Source organism: Carcharodon carcharias, chromosome 20 (genome assembly GCF_017639515.1).
Source record: "Carcharodon carcharias isolate sCarCar2 chromosome 20, sCarCar2.pri, whole genome shotgun sequence".
NCBI lineage: Eukaryota > Metazoa > Chordata > Chondrichthyes > Lamniformes > Lamnidae > Carcharodon > Carcharodon carcharias.
The window spans coordinates 81,607,132-81,628,279 of NC_054486.1; the positions used below are offsets into that span (position 1 = coordinate 81,607,132).

The 21,148-nt window shown below is 43.6% G+C and overlaps 1 protein-coding gene across 4 annotated transcripts in view; it reads right to left on the reverse strand.

Moving 5' to 3' along the window:
* The window catches only part of fancm (FA complementation group M), a 125,877-nt gene that overhangs the window by 20,672 nt on the left and 84,057 nt on the right, over window positions 1-21,148 (reverse strand). For 3 of the 4 annotated variants that reach the window (XR_005946289.1, XM_041214698.1, XM_041214699.1), the window contains exon 14: window positions 6,520-8,887. Coding sequence is in view for 3 of the 4 variants with exons in the window: in XM_041214698.1 (XP_041070632.1) it covers window positions 6,520-8,887 (2,368 nt within the window). In the remaining variant the exon portion in view is untranslated. Of the gene's footprint in view, window positions 1-6,519; window positions 8,888-21,148 lie in introns of those variants that run through there. The other variant, XM_041214700.1, reaches the window with a different exon arrangement.

The window sequence follows — 21,148 nt, forward strand, 5'->3', positions numbered from 1 at the left end:
GGCCGGTCCCGGTCATCGCCAGCCAGCTGGATAGCTCTGTTTTCAAATTCTGTCAGAACTGTGAATTCCAGCATCCCTCCATCTGCCTGCAGCCTTTCCCTCCTGTTGTGAGCCAGTTTGTCCTGCAATGGTTAGAGATGGGGAGAGTGCATCAGGTCGCCTGCCAGGCCCGGTGATAAGTATGCCTGGCCCGTGTGGGTGGTGGGTGGTCCCATGGACGTGATGAGGACACTGATGGTGAGTGTGAAAGAGTGAATGGTGAGGGTCCTTGCACTGGCAGTGACTGAGGGTCCTGTGGGTGTGTGATGGGTTTGAGAGTGAGAGAGTTGGGAGTGATGAAAAGAGCGATTTACCCTGGTGGAACAGAGAAGATCATTCATCCTTTTGCAGCACTGGATGGCTGCTCTCTTCTGAAGGGCATTTGCACTGACCACCGCTGTAACTGCCTCCCAAGCCAGGTTGGTGACACTACTAACCCACCCTGTGGCCAGAGCAGGGGTAGAGCACATCCTGGCGGGACTCCACGGCATCCAGCAGTTGCTCAAGGGACCCGTTGTTGAAGCAGAGGGCTGCAGTCTTTTTGAGTTTTCTGGCCATCTCTCCCAGGCAGCGGTGGTGAGCTGATGGTGATGAGCACTTTGCTGGCAGCTGCCTTTTAAAGATGGCGGCCGTCGTGATGCAACAGCAGGATGATGACGAGCAGGCAAATGAGAGCCCACCCGCCATGGAAACGGCGTGTTTTGTGGGAGTGAATATATAATGAGAAGATCGGGAAGATATGGCATGAAAACCCGGCAGGTAGGACTCCATTTTACCCGTCCGCTACAACAGTTAGTGCAATTCTGGGAAAATTCAGCCCACTATTTTATAGGTCCATCTCTTCTATTGTGAAGGGCTAGATAGAATAAATAGAAACTGTTTCCAATGGCGGAAAGATCAATAATCAGATCGCCCAGACTTAACTTAATTTAAGTAGATTGGCCAAAGAACCAGAAGCGACACGAGGAAAAACCTTTACACAGAGTGATTCGGGTTTAGAATGCATTCCCTCCCTGATACTGTAGTGCCGACAGATTCAAAAATAGTGTTCAAAAGGAAATTGGATAACTACTTGGAGAAAAATAATATAGGGCAAGGACAGGTAGAGGGTGGTGGTAGGACTGACTGGATTTCTTTTCAAAAGGATTGGCACAGATTTGATGCACTGAATAGCCTCATTCTGTACTACACTATTCTACAGGACCCAAGGCACATCATGAAGGCGCTCGGCAGAAGCTGTTGAGGGTTTAAAGAAGCGGGGGTGGAGGAAGGATAAGGTGCCTGGGAACAGCAGCAGAACCACAGATTTTTTACAATGCAGAAGGAGGCTATTCGGCCCATTATGCCTGCACCAGCTCTCCAAATGGGCAATTCACTTAGTGACATTCTCCCACCTTCTCCCCATAGCCCTGCATATTGTTCTTTTCAAATTCTAATCCCCTTTTGAATGCTTCGATTGAACCAGCCGCCAGCAAACACTCAGGTAGTGCAGTCCTGACCCTAAACACTTGCTGCCTTAAGATGTTTTCTCACACATAGCTTTTGGTTCTTTTGCAAATTGCTTTAAATCTCTGCCTTCCCGTTCTTGATCCTCTCCTCCACATTGGAGGACCGAAATGCAAATTGCCTCGGACTATATAAACATGCGCAGGATGGTACAGTTCCCTCCAAAGAAACCCTTAAAATCCACTAGCTTATAACCAGGCACATATCTACAAACCTATAAGATATCTGATTGATGTCAGAGGCATTCAGAGATATCTAAAACCATACAGCGCAGAGAAAGGCCATTCAGCCATCATGCTGGTGCTGGCTCTTTGAAACAGCTATTCAAATTAGATTGACTCTCTGCTTTTACCCCATTGACATGATGACTTTTCTTTTTCAAGTATTTATCCAATTCTCTTTTGCAATTTATTGTTGAATCTGTTCCCACCATTCAAGCAGTGCATTCTAGATCAGGTCTCTCCTCATCTCCACTTTCGCTAATTACCTTAAATCTGTCTCCTCTGGTTACTGACCCTTCTACCAGTGGAAACAATTTCTCCACTACTCTATCCAAGTGCTTCATGAATTTGAATACCTCGACTAAATTGCAGGGCCTATGACTTCTTTCCCTAGTCCTGTATGGGATCCTGAACTTTGCAAATAGAGACCAAGAGTACAAAAGTTATGCTGAACGTTTATAAAACACTGGTTTGACCTCAATTGGAGTAGTGTCCAATTTTGAGCACTGCACTTTTAGGAACGGTGTGAAGACATTAGAGAAGGTGCAGAAAAGATTTACAAGATAGGCTCTAGGATGAGTAATTTTAGTTACAGATTTACTAGCAAAACTGCATGTTTTCCTTAAAGAAAAGACAGAGATTTGATAGAAGTGTTCAAAATTATGAAAGCTATGAACAGAGTAGATAGGGAGAAGCTACTCCCATTAGAAGGATCAAGAACCAGAGGACACCAATTAAGGTGAATGGCAAGAAGGTATAATGATGTTATTGGAAATTATTTTAAAATAGAGATCCAGTAGGGTCTGTGTCTGTGTGTGTCTCTTAATTGGATTAAAGCCTTTGTGCTTTGATGTATAGTACTTTTGAGATGTCAATTAGGTAAACGTAAAGAGGGTAGAAGGTAAAGTGTAAATTTGCATTTGTTACAAGAAACCATTCAAGATTGCCAGTGAAATCTTGCACCTAGCTAGAAGATGCCAAGCAATGTGTTTATTTTTTTCAGCTTACTAATAAAATTGGTGGGATGAAAGGATGCTATTGTTAGAAGTGGTAAAGTTAAAAGCCTAGTGGAGATGCAATGGAAAATTTACATTCAAAATGAAAGATATGTATAAAAGAGAAAGGAAATTGTGTGTAAGGTAGGGACATTTTAAGAACCAACAAGTGTGAGAAGTCTCCAACCTATAAGCCTCAAGTCTGTCTGCAAGGACCCAGAGCTGAAAGAAACTCGCTTTGAATGTGACTGTCGGGGATGTGCTTTGCCAGAGGTCTGTTACATCTATGAGTTTTACTGTTGCCTTACTAGGGGTGTAACTGAGAGTCGGGTTAATTAGAGCATTCTTGTAGTTATTATAGTAGTAATTTTGTAGACGTGTGTTTACAATCTTGTATTAATAAATGTTTAATTTAGTTTTTTAAAAAAAGCTCTCGAGACTCGGTGGTCTTATTACTACTGAATTCAAAGCCTACATCTCGAAACATACAAATTGTAAAAATGGGTAATGACAGTTTCCCTCTAGGATTTGAGCAACTCAGCCTTTACCATCGGCTGTGTCATAATATGAATGACAAAAGAATCAGAGCCAACATGAGGAGTTACATTTTTTGCAGTGTAGTTAGGATCTGGAGTGCACTGCCTGAGTGTGCTGTGAAGATAGATTCATTGTAGCTTTCAAAAAGGGAATTGGATAATTACTGGAGAGAAAAAAAAATCAAGAGCTATGGGGAGAGGGCTGGGGAGTGGGACTAGCTGAGGCACTCTTGCAGACAGCTGGCATGGATATGCAGGGCCAAATGGCCTCCTGCACTGTAAACATTCTATGATTCTACATACTATCATCTCACTAAAATAAGAGAATAATAGTCAGATTCAGAAGGGACACTGAACTTAAACCAAGTGAACAGGAAGTGGTATTTTGGTGCCAATAATATTGGCACATGACTCTGAATGGGTAAAATAAAGACCTTTATCAGTTACAAAGCAAGGTGATGTTGGAAACATTTCTTGGGTTCAGTAATACATTATTTATGGATGGATCAAATATACAGAATTATTGGTTACCTTGAACCCTGGAGTTGGCAGTGATTGAAAGTGTTAAAATGGAAATATATATTTTCAAGAAGTGAATATTTTAAACTCTAGAAAAATCAAGTGATATTTCACTATACTTAAAGTATAACAATAATTGGATTATGAAGTAAAATTCCAGATGGGGGTGCTACACATCAGAATTTCTCATTGCAAAGTGCAGGGGAACAGTGGAGAATACTTTGGCATTTCATAATATAAAGGCAAAAATAATGCCACACTTTCACAAAATACAGTTCAACAAAATGATTTTAACAACAAAGATTTGAAATTTTAGCAACGAAATGAGTTGTCAACCCAATGTTAAAAACTCAAGGAACAGAAATATTATGCAACCGTTTTGTTGTTTTAGATACCTCAGTAGCACTCAATGTCCAGCCATATGAACTGGGTTTTTATACTTAACAAAAACAAAAATACCTGGAAAAACTCAGCAAGTCTGGCAGTATCTGCGGAGCGGAACACAGTCAATGTTTCGAGTCCGAATGACCCTTCAACTGTTCTGAAGTAACTACCTAAAGTAATTGGCACCCCATCCAACTTAAACATTCATTCCCTCCATCACCTGGGCACAGTGGCAGCAGTGCACATCATCTAAAAGACGCACTGCAGCAACTTACCAAGGCTCCTTGAACAACACCTTCCAAACCTGCAACCTCTACTACCTAGAACAAAAACAGCAGACAGATAAGAACACAATCACCTATAAGTTTCCCTCCGAGAAGAAGCAGCATCTATGCCTGGTTTACCATTTCTCTCAATATTCCAAAATCATTAGCTTCACAGTAACTTGAGTAATACTGTGGCTCCTCCTGCATTATTTCCTATAATGTTACTGCTACATTCAAAGCCCCGAGTTCTTGCCTGTGCTATTACAATTGTGCCGGATGGGGCAAAGGCAATTTATCCCAGCAGAGTGCACTTCTGGATGGTGCCAGTGTGGGAAAATTTGGGCTATTGCATTTTACAGCTGTGATAACTTAGAATCCACAGCACTATTCATTTGAACTCTAGCCTTATCTGTGTAAATGAAATGCTCTTGCTTCTCCTCCTCCACCCCATAATCACCAAGGCAAAATTACTCAGCAAAGCATTTCTAGCACTAATCTCGACCAGGTTTCCCACCTCGCCATAATCATAAAAATGAACAAAACATTTAATCTTGGAATCAATTCAGAAAGGAATGTCACATTTGGTTGTGATTTAACCCAACCACATTTGTGGCAGCATTTTTAAATCAGCACACAAAACAGTGCAACCATTTGAATGCACATAATAAAAATATGGCTTTGGAAATAAATTGTGATTCAACACATGGTACACATCTCTGCCGAATTCAGCAATGAATTTCAGTAAGGCATTTGTATTAAAACTCTAAGTTTGGTATGATGAAAGATCAAATTTAGAAGGATTTTAGCTATATTGTAAAGTTCTCATTTGGTCAAAAATCAAACTGTTAGCTAAAACTACACTTTTGGGTTCCACTGCAGAGCCCTAGCATTGAATTTAATGTTTCCCACACAGCTGCAAAAGTGGTCTTAAGCCAGAAGTTCCGGGTTCAAGTCCCACCCCAGGCCTGATGGCCAAGAAAGGTGTGTTCATGACATGGCCAAACAGGTTGAGTGAGTGTCAACTTGCAAATCCTTCCAACAAATGCCAATGCAGACAGTACAACATGTAAGAATGCACGTTGTCAAGCAACTCGGACGCCAAGTGAACTGTAACATCACACAGCTGCAAACTCAGCATTCAGCGCACACTATTGCAGCTCACAGTGGAATTCTGTTAATAGTTTAAAGTTTCTGTATTTTTTGATCACATGCTATTGCAATGAGTGGGAAGTCAAGCTCTTACAGCCATTAAATACTACTATTTTCCTTTATTATTTGAAGCATTACAGGGGAATGTGCAAACATGAAAGTTTGTATCAATGTGAAGAATATGATTTTAATAGGTATTGTGTCACTTCATCTTAAAATATATTAAAAGAAGCCATGAAATTCAAGTCTAAGCCATATACAACAAACGAATGACAAAAATTCAAACCTGGCTTGCTTTTGCTGATGGATTTCAAGCTGCGTGCCAGCTTGAACCATTTCCTCCCTTTCTCACATTCCTCCTTGCCAAGTTTCTCCATAACCTTCTAAAGGTATGAATTACTCGTGGGGTATGGTTACCCAACCACAAGTCCTTTTTTGTACCTTATCCAAGTAGCCACTATTCACTTGTAACTTTGGCAGACAGAAGTAGAGATCATAGTTGAGCCTGATCCCATTTGTAAGCGACATGCAGCACATAATTCTATAATATATATGCTCAAACAGCGATGAGATGGTGAGCCCAGAGCCAGTACTCTGATTACTGTTACCCTCAATAACCCAGCAGCACTGAGGTCAAATCGTAAATCATTAGGGTGAATTTTGCCACAATATATAGGCAGTGCAAAATGGTTTCACTTTGAACCAATGCTACATTTATAGCGCAATTTCGGCCTGAATCGAGAGTCAGAAACTAACCTGGCATTGGAAAGAGGCATTCCATGGAGAAGGCTTAAACTGGAAGGAAATGGCTGACCTTATTTTTAATAAATCTGAGCAATATCTATTAGAAATTTTTAAAATTCAGATCATATTTATGCTCAAAAGTTAAAATTAAATATCTTACCATTATTAGGTGGTTCAAGAATTTTGTGAAAAATATTCCGTTTGTAAGGTATAAAAGACTTCTTTCCAAGCTTTCCACTTGCACTACAATTCAGAATGTTCCCAGGAGTGTTAGGAGAGCCTGCTGATTCAGACAAGGCTCCTTTTTTAACCAAATCTTCTGTAACATTGCTTAGTGCAGGATTCTGGGAAATCATCAGTTCATTTTTAAACAGTGGGTTAATAGAAGTCATATCACAGAGTCTGAGAGTGGAACTCCTTTCTTCTGGTGTTGCAAAGCATGCTAAAGCTGGGGAAAAGGCAGAGGAGACCCAAAGATCAGGCCGACAAATTGGAGAAAACAAAGCGACATCTTGTGTTGTCAAATATTGTTTTTCATTATGATGCAAAGTTTCTGTTTTGCTTGGTTTTAAGGAAGCATGTTTCCGAGACTCTGGTGTTGAGCAATTTCTCATTACTTCTGTTCCTGCTTCAAATAATTTTGAAGTAACTTTGTTGATGCAGTTTTCTCTAATCTCAGGAATGCATTCATATAGTTCTGTCTTTGTTATTTCTGTGTTGTCAGAAGATGGTTTGTCTACAAGATGTTCTGAGAATTCAGTGGTTTTGTTGCAAATAGTATTGGTTATTAACACATCACTATTTTCATCCAAGTCTTCAAATGAAAAGCCCAGATCAAAGTTAACAGAAAACAGTTCATCTGAGCAATTGTACATGTTGCTGTCATGAACAACAGATCTTTGCTGGTCAACACATGAATTTTCACAAAGCATTTGTTTGTGAAGCGATTTATACAAAAGTGGCCTGTGAGTTACAGCATGGTCAGTTTCTCCATTTTTCAAACTTTTATTAACAACTGCTGGACTATTTTGCAGTGATTCATTTAACACAGTAGAATGCCTTACCAGTTCAGAGACGTTCTGCATGATTGCACAACTTTTGTGGCCAGGAATACAAAGAGTTGAAGGGCTATCAAGTAATGGTTCATCTTCAAACAAAGGCAAGCTCTCCTCATATACGAATGGTACATCATTTATAGAATCCTTGAGGGTTTTACTGCTTCTGCTTTTGTTTTTTTCGGTTGAATTATGACACTGGCACGAAGAATCATGTAATTCTTCCTGATTTACACTCGATTGAGCTTTATTGTCATGGTCCAAGTTTTCTTCAATATTGCTATCAAATAAATCATCCCAGGAAGGACTAGATCCTGCATTAACATGATCACTCAAATCCTCAGGCTCTCTGCAAGTCACTAAATCTGTTAGTTTAATATTGATTGGTGGTGAACCACCGAAGAATTGGTTGTCTCCTTGGTCAGGTTTTAAAACATTTTCTGGTGGAATTTTTGAAATATTTGATTGTCTTCTATTTTCTTCATAATCAGTCTCCCCATAAAAAGAAAACATGTCTAATGAAGGGGGAGATGTAGTAAGAAATGATGCTACTCTTTCCAATACCATTTTCACACTGGTGGGAACTTGCACATGTGTGTCATAATTAGGATGTTCAACCTCTGGAGTGTAAGAATGCCAGGTACTTACTGGATCTGTATTTGAGGATGTGTGTTGTGGACTATGACCTTGAGTTACAAGAGAGTCTGGTAGATAAAACAGTTGAGACAGATTGGTACCATTAACTGATGTTTCATTGCCTAGACTATTGTAGCCTGAATTGGCACTGTTTGATTCATGGTACTTAGAAAGCGGATTGTGCACTTCAGCTATTATTTCCCTCATCACGTAATCATTTATTGATTCATGGTGCTGGCATTCTCTATGTTCTTTCTCCCTTGAGTCAACACTTTTGCATTTAATGTTTGCTGATTTGCTTGGAGCAGAATCAACATTTAAACTCATTTTCATGGGACTCTGCAAGATTTCCCTCATACCTGACCCACTATACCAAGTCACTTCCTGTAAATCATTATTTATGTCCACTTCAATTTCTCCCTCTGGCTGATAGATCTGTTCACCTGGTTTTGATGTACTATCCTTGGTGGTAAATGCAGCTTCTTCATCTTGACAATTCCTAGAAATACAATACGGAGACTTCTGTGCTTCTTTAGTCTTTGCAGTCTCAGAACAGGATGGGCGACATTGAACCTTTGCCCTTTTAATTTTACTTGTGTTAAAAAGAGTGCATTCCTCATCTTCATTTGTTAATTTGCAAAAATTATTTTGTTTAACACGATTACTTATACATTTCTTTCTGTTACATCTAGGCTTCATTGATTGATCCATTTTACATTTAGTCTGATTGTTTGCTACGGAAATAGTTCCAACTTGGGGCTGCGGTGTGAGAGTTGCTTCAAAAATATCATCCATATTTAAATAAGACATAAAGTCTAATGAATAGCTGCTGTCATTCTGTAAAAGAAATATGAATTATTAACGACAAAATTAGACATCTAAAATTAACATTATTTTAAAATAGTGTAAAAATACAGGTATTAAATTTGTAAGTTATACATTAAAACTCTGACCACTATACAAGATGGTCTGATATGGTGGCCTTCTGGGGAAAAACAGCATCAAATATAGGCTTTTGAAAATGTTTTACCCTTATTCTTTAACAGTCTATGTTTTCCCATCAGTTCCTGGTTTCTACCAATCATAACCCAAAGTTATGGCATTACTTCTTCATGCTTACAGAATAGACTAACATCAAAGTCATTTAACTCTGAAGGATCTCAGTCAATCCCTGATTCAGACAGGAGTACATCGATTAGGTTTAGGGTAAAAAAAAAAGCAATGGCCAAAGTGAGTCAAGAAACAGGGCCTGAACAATTAACCAAACTGAATGAACGACTGAATCATTCCTACCTTATGTACCATCTTGATAAGGATAATAGATGGGTGTGATTGATAGAGTCATAGAGCTCTACAGCACAGAAAAGAGCCCCTCGGCCCATCACGTCTGCGCCGGTCAAACAAGTACCTAACTATTCTAATCCCATAGCTTTGTATGCCATGGCATTGCAAGTGCGCATCCAAACACTTCTTAAATGTTAAGAAGGTTTCTGCCTCTACCACCCTTTCAGAGAGTTCCAGATTCCCACCACCCTCTGGGTGAAAAATTCTTCCGCACATCCCCTCTAAACCTCCTGCCCCTTACCTTAAATCTGTGCCCACTGGTTATTGATCCCTCCACCAAGGGGAAACGTTCCTTCCTATCTACCCTATCTATGCCCCTCATAATTTTATACACCTCAATCATGTCCCCCCTCAATCTCCTCTACTCCAGGGAAAATAACCCCAGTATATCCAAACTCTCCTCATAACTAAAACTCTCCAGCCCAGGCAACATTCTGGTAAATCTCCCCTGCACTCTCTCTAGTGCAATCACATCCTTCCTATGATGCAGATTCCAGAACTGCACACAATACTCTAGCTGTGGCCTAACTAGCATTTTATACAGTTCCAGCATAACCTCCCTGCTCTTATATTCTATGCCTCGGCTAATAAAGGCAAGTATCCCATGATAAGATGGAGCTGTAGACATGAACTACTAAAAGTATTTGGTTCCCAGTGTCAGTACCCAGCAGTCACTTTGCAATATACAACATTTATTATCCCTGTTGAAGCTGTTTCATAATGGATATCTCCCTAGCACTACCAGAGATGGTTGATTTAATCTTAAACCACTAGCATATAAATCTATACTAAATTTTGCCACATGATTCTAATATGAGCTTCAAACCCCAAAGCCCATCTATCACCATTACCGCCTATTTTCCTCTCTAATACGACCTGCCAGAATCATTGTCTCACTACCACATCACAGAGGTAATCTTTATACAGAGAATTCCACAGCTGGCATCGTCAGTCCCATTCAGCTACCACACCATAACATCAATTTTCAACATTCGCTCTAAATCATACCTCCAAAAATGTTCTGTTGTTTATGCTTATTGTTCATTTGTGTCCTCTGTAAAGGGAAGTTATTTAAATTAACTGAGTCATATGACTAGAACTTATGTTAAACATGGGTTGAACCTTGGTTAGGGCACATTTGGAATACTGTATCATATCATAAAGGAAACAGAGGAATTGGGTTGGTGCAATAAGATTCACCAGGATGCTGAAGAAACTTAGAAGATATATTTATCATGAAAGGCTGAAGATGCTGAGGCTCTTTTCTATAGAAAAACAAGGTGGAGAATGACCTGATAAGAGATGTTCAAGGTAATGAAAGGGTTTAACAGGTAGACATCGAATTTTTTTTTCTACTTGTGGGGAATGAGCATATACCATATAAACATATATCATATATAAATGAGATATCAATCACTAATAAATCAATTAGAGAGCGCAAGAGAATTGTCTTCACTCAAAGAATATGGAAGAAACTACAAGGAGCAGTTGAGATAAGTAGCATACATCAGAAAACTAGATAAACACAAGGAAAAAAAATGGATTGGAAGGATATGCAGCAGATAGGGTTAAATGAAATAGGAAAACACAAACAGAATTACCTGGAAAAACTCAGCAGGTCTGGCAGCTTCGGCGGAGAAGAAAAGAGTTGACGTTTCGAGTCCTCATGACCCTTCAACAGAACAGGTAATTCTGTTTTTGTTTTGGATTTCCAGCATCCGCAGTTTGTTGTTTTTAAATGAAGTAGGGTTGCGGGGGGGGGGTGGAGTTTGTGTAGAGCATAAATGCCAATATAGATTAGTTTCACTGAATGACCTATTTCTGTGCCATGCACTCAATGCAATTGTTAAATTTACTTCTTGCAGCGCTGGGTCTCTCTCAGGTATCCATTCTCCTGCAGCTCAGCAATAAAAATTCTGGGACATACATGTGTGACTTGGAATATCAGAGAAGAATCCTGAAGCCAATTTCTGTGTCAAGCAAAAAAGGTGAAAATTTCTATTGTGGGATATGTTACAATTAATCAAAGCTAACAAGAAAATAACAAAGCTTGCCAGATAACTTTGATTTCTGAAAAAGATAAACTAATCCAAATAGTAGCTGACCTCCTAGAAAACTGATCAGGAAACCAGTCTAATTTAATTGCAATGCCAACAGCTTCCTATGGAATTCTAATGGTAGCTGCTCAGAACCATAAGGGAGAATTTTCTGCTTGTTGGGCAGACGGTTAGGGGCGGGCGCGGAGCTAAACGCCACCTGCGATCGGCTGCGCACTGCCATTTTACACAGGTGGGGCAATTAAGGACCCCAGCGTGAATCACAGCTCCTGAGGACAGCGGGAGTGGGCGGGCGGTGGCGGCAGGACTGCATTGATCGCCGGGTCCAATGGCGACCCTGCGGCCTGTATAAAGAGCGCACAGGCAGTCTTTCAAAGGCTTGCAAGAATGGCGATAAGAAGGGCACCCAAGAGCGCTGTCAAGAGAGCAAGCCAGGCAGAAGGGCAGGTCGGCGGGGCACTGTGCCCCTCGATTCTCAGATGAGTGCCTTGCTGCCCTCCTCGAGGAGGTGGCAGCATGGCATGAAATCTTCGCGCCGAGGGAGAGGAGGAGGAGGCCCCCCCATATGACAAAAGGAGCCTGGGAGGAGGTAGCAGAAAGGGTCAGCGCACATGAAGTGGTGCAACGCACCTCAGTCCAGTGCTGCAAATATTTCAGCGACCTGTTACGATTGGGAAAGATAAGTACCGTGTTGGCATGGGTCACTTAGCACAGCAGTTAGGTTGCCCCCGCCGCGCACCCCCCCCACCCCCCAAACTCAATGTAGTTTCTGCATTGAATCATTCACAGCGTGTGACCTTCGCTGGGTGGGCCAGCATTTACTGCCCATGCTTGGTTGACCCTGAGAGGGTGGTGCTGAGCTGGCTACTGTATCTGCTGCATGTGGTGCACTTATACCTACAGTACTGATTTGGGGGCGACCTCAAGGACCTGTACCTAGGCGCAGTGCTGGAACGCCCAAACATTTCAAAGTCAGGATGATGACTGACTGAGAGGGGAACTTCCATCCATCCATCTGCTGCCCTTGGTGTTCTACATGGTAGGGCTTCTTTGCTTTGGAAGATGATACAGTGTGGGTGGCAAATGTGATGGAGGCAGCATCTGGGCAAGGGGGTCAGCCCTGGCTGCTTGGTGTGAGTGTACGGCAGCTCCATGATCACGATTCCCATGAGCCCTGCAATGTTTCACTCAGGTGGGGGTGGCAGTGATGCAATGGCAAACCAAGAACAGGGTGGACTAATCAATGCTCCTCCCTCCTTTTCAGGAAAAGACCGCACACAATAACTCTCAGCGGATGTGGGCTGGCGGAGTTGGCGATTCTCACCAGGTACGAGCAGGAGGCTCTCGAACTGCAGAGGCACCATGCACCCAGGTCAACTGGTAGTTGTGAGGTCGGAGTGCCAGTGGGAGGCAAGTGTGTCATACACCGAGGTCACAATATCTGTCCTTGCAACCATTTCACTGTTGACTGTTTAGTGAATTCAGCATCCAACATGGGTTTCCCATTGATTATGAAAGGAGGAACGCATCCTGATCCAGGGGCCAGGCATGCACATTAACAGTGTCACAACTTTAACTAATCAAATATCCTTGTTCTTCCTTTCAGACTCACCGGAGCAGGCCTGGAACGGGGAAGCAGAGGACCTGCCACTAACACCTCAGGGCCCTGATGAATTACAAGCACCAGTATCACACCATCTCAGCCAGGCAGGCACCAACGCAGATACTAGCACCTCGGTAGGGATTAGATCGTCGGCTGGTGTCCCGGGGCACAGTGGTGAGGGCACCTCACACTCGCTTGAGGTGCAGGCAGAGACAGAGAGTGCCCATGGCGCCGGCAATCAGAGGGCTGCAGTGAACAAAGAACATGCTCAATCAGTGGCTGACGATGTGCCTCTGGAGTCGTCCCTGAGGCAGCAGACGCTGGAAGTCCAGCAGGGTCTGCGGGAGGATCTGGAGAGATACACGAGGCTATGCGTGGCATAGTTTCCGTGATGGCGAAGTCCATGCAAAGTATCAGCAATGCACTGACCCTCATGGCTGAGCACAAAGCTTCCTCCATGGAGAGAAGGCAACTCGCATGGAGAGGCTCCTCCAGGAGAACAATCAGGGCTTGCTGGGGGTGCGTTCGGACCTGCAAGCCCTCACAGCAGCATTGATCTCAGCTGGTCAGTGTCAGTGAGGGAGATGGATTGGGTACCCAGTATCCCAGCTAGGTGCCCATCCATCAATGGTGAGCAGTGAGCAGGGGAGGTCCGAAGCAACCTCGTGTTGGCACACAAGCTGGCTGTCGTCTCTGCGGTTTCCTCTCAAGGAGCTCCAGATGCGGCCAGCAGCTCCTCCGCCCTTCGGCCAGTGACCATGAGACTGCAGGGACTGGAGAGATGCCAGCCATGCCACTGGCCGCTCCCTCCTAGGCGGGGACATCACAGGCTCCATGGGCCAAAGGATACCCACCAACAGGACAGCAGAGTGAGCAGGCTCTTTTGAATGCCAGTGCTAGCGAGGGGGGAGCACCTAGACGTAGCACCCGAAAACATAAGTGTAAGGCACCCTAGGCACATCACGGGCTTCTCACTAGTGGTTTTCTGTTGCCCCAGTATTAACTGATTATTAGTCGGTGTGCAGCTTAACACCTGTGAATGAAGTTTCTTTTCTGTTTTACAAAAACAGAATTACCTGGAAAAACTCAGCAGGTCTGGCAGCATCGGCGGAGAAGAAAAGAGTTGACGTTTCGAGTCCTCATGACCCTTCGACAGAACTTGAGTTCGAGTCCAAGAAAGAGTTGAAATATAAGCTGGTTTAAGGTGTGTGTGTGGGGGGCGGAGAGATGGAGAGACAGAGAGGTGGAGGGGGGGGTGTGGTTGTAGGGACAAACAAGCAGTGATAGAAGCAGATCATCAAAAGATGTCAACGACAATAGTTCAATAGAACACATAGGTGTTAAAGTTAAAGTTGGTGATATTATCTAAACGAATGTGCTAATTAAGAATGGATGGTAGGGCACTCAAGGTATAGCTCTAGTGGGTTTTTTTTTTATTATATAATGGAAATAGGTGGGAAAAGGAAAATCTTTATAATTTATTGGAAAAAAAAAGGGAAGGGGGAAACAAAAAGGGGGTGGGGATGGGGGAGGGAGCTCACGACCTAAAGTTGTTGAATTCAATATTCAGTCCGGAAGGCTGTAAAGTGCCTAGTCGGAAGATGAGGTGTTGTTCCTCCAGTTTGCGTTGGGCTTCACTGGAACAATGCAGCAAGCCAAGGACAGACATGTGGGCAAGAGAGCAGGGTGGAGCGTTAAAATGGCAAGCGACAGGGAGGTTTAGGTCATTCTTGCGGACGGACCACAGGTGTTCTGCAAAGCGGTCGCCCAGTTTACGTTTGGTCTCTCCAATGTAGAGGAGACCACATTGGGAGCAACGAATGCAGTAGACTAAGTTGGGGGAAATGCAAGTGAAATGCTGCTTCACTTGAAAGGAGTGTTTGGGTCCTTGGACGGTGAGGAGAGAGGAAGTGAAGGGGCAGGTGTTGCATCTTTTGCGTGGGCATAGGGTGGTGCCATAGGAGGGGGTTGAGGAGTAGGGGGTGATGGAGGAGTGGACCAGGGTGTCCCGGAGGGAGCGATCCCTACGGAATGCCGATAAGGGGGGTGAAGGGAAGATGTGTTTGGTGGTGGCATCATGCTGGAGTTGGCAGAAATGGCGGAGGATGATCCTTTGAATGCGGAGGCTGGTGGGGTGATAAGTGAGGACAAGGGGGACCCTATCATGTTTCTGGGAGGGAGGAGAAGGCGTGAGGGCAGATGCGTGGGAGATGGGCCGGACACGGTTGAGGGCCCTGTCAATGACCGTGGGTGGAAAACCTCGGTTAAGGAAGAAGGAGGACATGTCAGAGGAACTGTTTTTGCTACATTCAAAAACAGTTCCTCTGACATGTCCTCCTTCTTCCTTAACCGAGGTTTTCCACCCACGGTCGTTGACAGGGCCCTCAACCATGTCCGGCCCATCTCCCACGCATCCACCCTCACGCCTTCTCCTCCCTCCCAGAAACATGATAGGGTCCCCCTTGTCCTCACTTATCACCCCACCAGCCTCCACATTCAAAGGATCATCCTCCGCCATTTCCGCCAACTCCAGCATGATGCCACCACCAAACACATCTTCCCTTCACCCCCCTTATCGGCATTCCGTAGGGATCGCTCCCTCCGGGACACCCTGGTCCACTCCTCCATCACCCCCTACTCCTCAACCCCCTCCTATGGCACCACCCTATGCCCACACAAAAGATGCAACACCTACCCCTTCACTTCCTCTCTCCTCACCGTCCAAGGACCCAAACACTCCTTTCAAGTGAAGCAGCATTTCACTTGCATTTCCCCCAACTTAGTCTACTGCATTCGTTGCTCCCAATGTGGTCTCCTCTACATTGGAGAGACCAAACGTAAACTGGGCGACCGCTTTGCAGAACACCTGCGGTCTGTCCGCAAGAATGACCCAAACCTCCCTGTCGCTTGCCATTTTAACACTCCACCCTGCTCTCTTGCCCACATGTCTGTCCTTGGCTTGCTGCATTGTTCCAGTGAAGCCCAACGCAAACTGGAGGAGCAACACCTCATCTTCCGACTAGGGACTTTACAGCCTTCCGGACTGAATATTGAATTCAACAACTTTAGGTCGTGAGCTCCCTCCCCCATCCCCACCCCCTTTCTGTTTTTTTCCAATAAATTATAAAGATTTTCCTTTTCCCACCTATTTCCAGTATATAATAAAAAAAACCCCACTAGAGCTATACCTTGAGTGCCCTACCATCCATTCTTAATTAGCACATTCGTTTAGATAATATCACCAACTTTAACTTTAACACCTATGTGTTCTATTGAACTATTGTCGTTGACATCTTTTGATGATCTGCTTCTATCGCTGCTTGTTTGTCCCTACAACCATACCACCACCCCCCTCCACCTCTCTGTCTCTCTATCTCTCCGCCCCCCACACACACACCTTAAACCAGCTTATATTTCAACTCTTTCTTGGACTCGAACTCAAGTTCTGTCGAAGGGTCATGAGGACTCGAAACGTCAACTCTTATCTTCTCCACCAATGCTGCCAGACCTGCTGAGTTTTTCCAGGTAATTCTGTTTTTGTTTTGGATTTCCAGCATCCGCAGTTTTTTTGTTTTTTTCTTTTCTGTTTTGTTGTGTGAAATCATTAAATGCTTTAGTTGTTGTTAGGGGAAAATTAAAAATGCTAAACAAGAACCCTGCAAGAATTTACTGAAGAACGCTTCAAATCTGCAAGCAGCCATGGATGCTAAACCTATTGACAGCTGAGGATAAGCAGATGGAGCTTTGAGTTTGTGTGATTTACACAGTTTCAAGAGATGAGCTAACGTCCAGTAACAGGCAGAACCATTCAAGTGGTGCAACGATGCGGTGAAGCCTTGAGAGCTGGACTGGAGATAAAAAATAACAAAGTCAGACTAGGTATACTCCTCTCTCAGATAGGGAGGGGGCAGATGGTTTAGCTTAGATATGGGAAGACATACAATGGACAAAGAGAGGGCTTTGATGAAACACAAACAGTTCTGCGTTGTGAGAACCAAGTTCTTTGCGTACGTGTTTTAATTTTGATTGGATAATATAATTATGTATACACCCTTTAGAATAATTGGTTAGCAAAATCACGTTTATGTACTCAATAGGATAGTTTTAACAAGGTACCTGTGTGTTGGTTACCAATTGGATATATTCAAATGTACTCGTGTACTTTATGATAAGAAAAAGTACAAAAGTAACGAAATGTAATCAATCTGGGAGCTAGGTTTTCATTCTTAGGAATAATTGCGGCTCCCTTGTATACGCTTGAATAAAACCAGTAAAGGAAGCCTGAGTCTCTCTGGTCGCTATGTGGTCGGGGGTTGTAATTTCTCCTCTTCAACAGGCTCATGTGGTAGTTGCAAGATTGGAGGGAATACCCTCATCAGTTGTGAATAGGGCTTAGGGTGTTTTCTTACTGCTGCAGGTGTACAGGAACCCATGACGTTATGAGTGACTTGTTTGCCATTGAGCCTTATTGACAAGGCAAATAGTTAATGTTCCTAACCAGGCAAATGTTGCTCTCAGGTATCAAGTATGGAGCCTGCAGCCCTGGCATATTGGAGGTCCATCTGGGCTAGCTGAAGGTTCATTGGATTAAAGCCTCCTGGGTGTCCCTGCCTCCCTGGAGGTTGCCCGTGTCAGTGTCTATCCCCTCAGCATTCTCTTGAGTGTGCTCATCCTCGGACTCACTACTGGACTCACCGTGTGCAGACAGAGCATCTGCGTCTACATCTTCTTCCTCCACTGCGTCCCCCCTTTCCAGCGCCAGATTGTGGAGGGCGCAGCATGCAACCACTATCAGTGACACATGATCTGAAGGGTATTGCAATGCGGCCCCTGAACAGTCCAGGCATCGGAAGCGCATCTCGAGAAGACTGATGGCTCTCTCTACCACAGACCTTGTGGAGGCATGGCTCCTATTATACCGCTGCTCAGACTCTATTCTTGGATGGCAGAGGGGCAACATGAGCCACCTTCTGAGGGGATAGCCCTTGTCACCCAGCAGCCATCCATCCAGCCGGGCTGGAGCACCGAAGAGCCTTGGCACCTGGGAGTGTCTGAGGATGTATGCATCATGGGAGCTGCCTGGGTACCTTGCACAGACTTGCAGAATCTGCATCCTATGGTCACACACTATCTGCACATTCATGGAGTGGAATCCTTTACTGTTAACAAGGGCACCCGGCATGCCCGCTGGCACCTTGATGGCCACATGTGTGCAGTCATTTGCACCCTGGACATGGGGAATCCAGCAATCGCTGCGAAGCCTCTGGCTGGCTGTGCCTGACTGGCCCAGCGGTAGTGAACGAAAGTCAATGCACACCTGAACAGAGCGTCTGTGACCTGCTTGACAACAGCGGACAGCTGGCTGGGAGACTCCGCAAAGATCACCCATCAACCCCTGGAAAGAACCGGAGGCATAGAAGTTGAGGGCAGCTGTGACCTTCAATGCCACTGGCTTGGGGTGCCCACCCATGCAAATTGGAGCTGATCTCAGGGTCTATCACCTGACAAATGGAGGTCACTGTCTCCCTTGAGAGACGGAGCCTCCTTTGGCACTGCACAGACATATTGAGGTAACTGCTTCGTCGTCTGTAAACCCTGGCAGCAGGATAGTGGCATCTTCTGTGGCCCCTTCCGCCTTGCACTTTCTGTTGGCCCTGCGCCCCTTGTGCCTGTCCTCCCAAAGGTGGCTCCACTGGAGGCTGAATATGGACTCCTGGCCTCCTCCCCCTTCTGGCCCTGTCTTCCTCCTCAAAGGAGGTGCCTCCAGTGGAGAGCACAACTCCCAACCCCAGGGTAAGGGAAGGCTGCCCGAAACCAGCAAGGCCCCAAGAATGATGTTTACTCCAGAGTGCTGACCTCAAGCCTGTTATTCCTATACAAGCAGTTCTGAAGAGATTTGAAGTTCTCCTGTTCACACAAGCACACAAGTAAGTTTAAAAAGTAAGTGTCTAACAAATACCACTCACAAGCTCACTCACCCCTCTTATTCCCCCTGTGGATGAGGTTTTTAAAAATGTGGCCTACCTGCCTGCCCATTGCGCCCGTGCAACGCTCTGAAGATCACATGGCCTCCGAAAAATCTCTGTCTATAATGCCTCAAGGGCCTTAAGTGGGCCGTTAATTAATGACGGGCGCACATTGGAGCTCATAGCCTGCCCGCGCACCGACATCACCGTGCATCATTTTACGTGTTGGCATGTCGGGCCTGCTCCCGCACGCTAATGTCAAAATTCTGGCCATAGAATCTTTAAGCGAAATAGAGACAGTTTGGCCTGTTATGCTAGTGCCAGCTCTTTTAAAGAGATGTGTAGTTTTACCCCACACCCCTGCTTTTTCCTAGAACCTTGAAAGTTAGTCCAATTCAAGTATGTCTGATTGTATTTTAAAAGTTCTTACAGATTATTATTTCACCACCTTTTTAGGCAGTGTGATCCAGATCATAATGATACGTGAAAAAAAATCTTTAGTTCTTATGTCAAATATTTTAAATCTATGACCTCTGATTACTGACCCAATTACCGGAAGAAATAGTTTCTCCCTACTTGCTCCATCAAAACCCCTTAGGGTTTTGCATACTTCTGTTGGTCTCCCATTAGCCTCCTCAGCTCTGAAGACAATCACACCTTCTCCAATCTATCCAAAACATAAAATCGTTCATCCCTGGTATCATCCTGGTAAATCTCTTTTCCAAGGCCTTAACATTCTTGCTAAAATATTTGATGCCCAGAATGGTGCACACAACTCCAGCTGAGGTCTAAGCAGTGATTTGCAAAACTTCAGCATGACTTACTTTTTTTTTTGTATTCAAAGACAAGTAACCCATATGCTTTCTTAACTGCCTTATCAACTTGCGCTGCCATCTTCAAAGATTTGTGCATATTTGTGCCTCTGCTCTTGTACCCCCATTCAAAATAGTACCATTTAGATTATACTGCCTTCCCATGTTCCTCCCATAGTGCATCACTTCACACTTATTGCATCTGTCATTTGGTGTCCATTTCATCAGTTTATGTTCTTCTGAATCCTGCTATCATCCTGTCTCTCTATTTACTGTGTTGCCAAGTCTTGTATCATGAGCAAATTTGGAAATTGCACCTTTTATACCCAAACATAGGTCATTTATACATAAAAAGGAAAGCAATGGTCCTAATGACGACTCCTGGAAACCCTATTGCATACGTCTCTCTAGTCAGAAGAACATCCATTCAGCATTAATGTTTCCTATCCCTAAGCTAATTAATTATATGCCAAAGGTACCACCATCCCTATAATACCATTTGCTTCTATTTTCCAAATATGTTTGTTATCTGGTACTTTACCAAGTGTATCTTAGAAGCTCATATATCTACTGCATTATCTTTACCAACTTTCTCGGTTATTATAAATAACTCAAATCAGGCTAGTCATACATGACATGCCTTTAACAAATTGTGCTGGCCTTTCTTTATTAACTTACATCTCAAGATGTTAAGTACTCAATTAGTACGTTAGGCACATCCCAATCTCCACAAGATTACTTCCTTTCTGTCCTTAATCGGACCAACCATTCCTACTTTTAATGTTTTTATTATAGAATTTCGGGGGTTCCCTTTATTCTTATCATCTAATCTTTTCTCATGCCCTCTCTCTGGCTTTCTTATATTTTTTATTAATTTCTCCCTGCACTCTGTATTCTGCCTGGTTTTCAATGCATTCTGCACTGATGAAATCTGTTAAAAAGAAACCAATGTAACAGGGTGATTATCCTCAATCCAAGTCCCAGAGCTCAGAAAAGTCAAAATAAATTGGCACTCTCTCCCAGAGGTCATATGTATTGCTGATTTGGCAGACAAAAAAAAATTACAGATAAGCATTTCCTGAGGTTGAAGTTAAGGCACATCAGAAGAAAACTTTACACTTCTGCATGGTCTAAGAGTTCTTGATTCTAGTTCAAGCAGGCAAATTGCAAAAGCATCCATTCGAGTGGAGATATTCCTCAACTAAATGCATTTAAAATTTAAATCAAATTGCATCTTCATTTTCAAATGTTTAATGCATTTGGAACATTGCCCTATATCCTTTTTTGTTTGCTATGCTCACGTGATCTGTTACTTT